The 2,644-nt window shown below is 39.6% G+C and overlaps 1 protein-coding gene across 1 annotated transcript in view; it reads left to right on the top strand.

Moving 5' to 3' along the window:
* The window catches only part of PRL (prolactin), an 8,253-nt gene that overhangs the window by 1,798 nt on the left and 3,811 nt on the right, over nucleotides 1-2,644 (top strand). Inside the window, 1 exon segment of the mRNA XM_007116323.3 lies at nucleotides 484-591. Coding sequence (XP_007116385.2) covers nucleotides 484-591 — 108 coding nt within the window.

The raw sequence follows: 2,644 nt of genomic DNA on the forward strand, positions 1-2,644 counted from the left end.
CAGGCTCCGGACGCGCAGGCTCAGCGGCCATGGCTCACGGGCCCAGCCGCTCCGCGGCATGTGGGATCCTCCCAGACCGGGGCGCGAACCCGGTTCCCCTGCATCGGCAGGCGGACGCGCAACCACTGCGCCACCAGGGAAGCCCCAAATACTTTTTAAAAAGATGATACTTAATAAAACATTTAATATTTCATATTTGGGGTATTTTTAGTGTTTGCTCTCCAGATAATAACTTGTGGGAAGGGTGAAATTAAACAAGGGAATAGCAAAGGGAAGAGCATGGAATTTAGAAAAGTTAGATGAAAAAAAAATTTTATAGAGATAATGGAAAGAAAAAGTAGGAAAAAGAATGACTTTCAACTTTTACGTGGCTTTCATTAAAAAAATTATACATCTATCAAATGTGTTACTATTCTGGTAATGGGTTCATTTATTCAATGCCCAAACAACACTAACTCAGTAAATCTGCTTGATCACTTCCAGGATAAACGGTACGCCCAGGGCAGAGGGTTCATTACCAAGGCTATCAACAGCTGCCACACCTCCTCCCTCTCCACCCCTGAAGACAAAGAACAAGCCCAACAGGTCCATGTGAGTCTTTTATTCAGGTTTTTCACCTAAACAAATGAGATAGTCCACGGGTGTTACCAGGCTGCAGATTATTAGAAGTAATGGTGACCGCACATGCAAAGAAAGGTGGAGGAAGAGCAAGCTATCGAAGAGAAATTACATTCTGCACTTGATGAAGTATGAGTAAAATCAAGTGCTGACTAAAGATTTATAGCAGCAAAATAAATGATCTATAAATTGTCCATGCAGACAACATTACTTCAACCAATGCATTAGACCTAGGATTGCATATATTTTACTGCATGAAAGCATGAACTGAATGGGACTTCCATGTGTAAAATATTAAATTTGCAAAATTCATGGGTACGTAAGAAACGCAAACCCAGCTGATGTATTTCCCATTACTAGTGACTCTTACATGGGCAGCATTTACCATGACGGACCACTGTACCATTCGAGCCATTGCTTCTGACTTTCAAGGCTCTCCTGATTCTGCTTCTACTTCTCTGACACCTACTTCATCCTTCACTGACTCCTCTGTCACCTCTTTTTCTTAATTACAGGTCTCTCCCCAAATCAGGTCCTATAAAATGGTTTGCTTCTCATGACCACAACTATTGCCTCTGTTCTGATGACAACAAAGTCTGTATATCAAGGCCTGTTCATTTATCCCAGCTCCATTTTTTTTATCATTATAATCTCTCCCTTCTGATTCCCTGCCCGAACCACAGTCCTCACATGATTTTAAATACTTTCACATATATCCCCCCTTAAATACAATCTGTTCTCTCTCTACAACTTGGTTAATGATACCAGCATTCTTTCAGTCTACTAAGTTCATTAATAACGATGATGATAAAATGAAGGAAGAAGGTGAAGAAGGAGGAGGAGGAATTTTTTTATAAATTTAAAATTTATTGAGAGCTACTACATTGCCATACATTTTACAAAGCACTTTATGTGCGTTACTATATTCAGTCATCACAAAAAATCCTGTAACACAGGTACTGTTATTACACTTCCTGAGATAAGGAAACCGAGGCTCAGAGAAGTTATGGAATTTGCACCTGTCACACAGCTAGGAAGCAGTGGGTCTGGGTTTCATCCAACTCAGAGCTCTCACTTTTAATCACTGAGCTACAATGGCCCAGTGCATATGTGCCACTCACCATACAGCCTGTATTTCTTTACAACTCCTTCTCTCACATTCTAGTCATGCTTCCATTGCAATGTCTATTTGATTCTTCTCCACTCTTCATTTCCTTTACCAGCAGATTAGTGCATGGACATCAAGAAAGTAAGCATTTTAAATCAGAGATGCTCAGCCCCTTGGAGTTTCATGCCTGATCCTGGTAGTAGTAGTAAACTAGGGGGCAACACCCTCCATTGTGAATCCCATTGATGCTGTTACTAAAGACAGTACTGTGCCATTTTCTGCACCTACACATGTCAACAAAATAGACTGCTCTGATAGCAGCATGGGGGTTGGTGCTGGGATAGATTAAGGAAAGCATGTTTTTAAATGCCATGTCTTCTCCATTGTCTCTCTGTTCCAATATCATAAAATAAAACTACCAATCAAAAAATGAATATATTAATACATGATTTGATTCATTAATACACATGAATCTTTGGGTGAAAATGATGTGGGCATGGGTGGAATCTGTCTTTCCTGGGTAGATACTCCAGGCACATACTGAGTTCCAACAAAATACTTAGGTTTCTTTCCCTGGACAAGCAAAGTATTCAAATATAAAGAACTCACTGTGTAGATGGTCGAATTTCTGAGGGAAAAACAAAATTCTTTATGTTATAAATTAGAACTTATTAGAAGAATTAGTTATTTACATAAGGCAGACCCAGAGATAAACCCATGCACCTGTGGTCAACTAATCTATGACAAAGGAAGCAAGGATATACAATGGAGAAAAGACAGTCTCTTCCATAAATGGTGTTGGGAAAACTGGACAGCTACATGTAAAAGAATGAAATTAGAACACTCCCTAACACCATACACAAAAAATAAACTCAAAATGGATTAGAGACCTAAATGTAAGACTGGACACTATAAAAT

The sequence above is a fragment of the Physeter macrocephalus genome, chromosome 18 (assembly GCF_002837175.3).
Source record: "Physeter macrocephalus isolate SW-GA chromosome 18, ASM283717v5, whole genome shotgun sequence".
In the NCBI taxonomy this organism is placed as follows: domain Eukaryota; kingdom Metazoa; phylum Chordata; class Mammalia; order Artiodactyla; family Physeteridae; genus Physeter; species Physeter macrocephalus.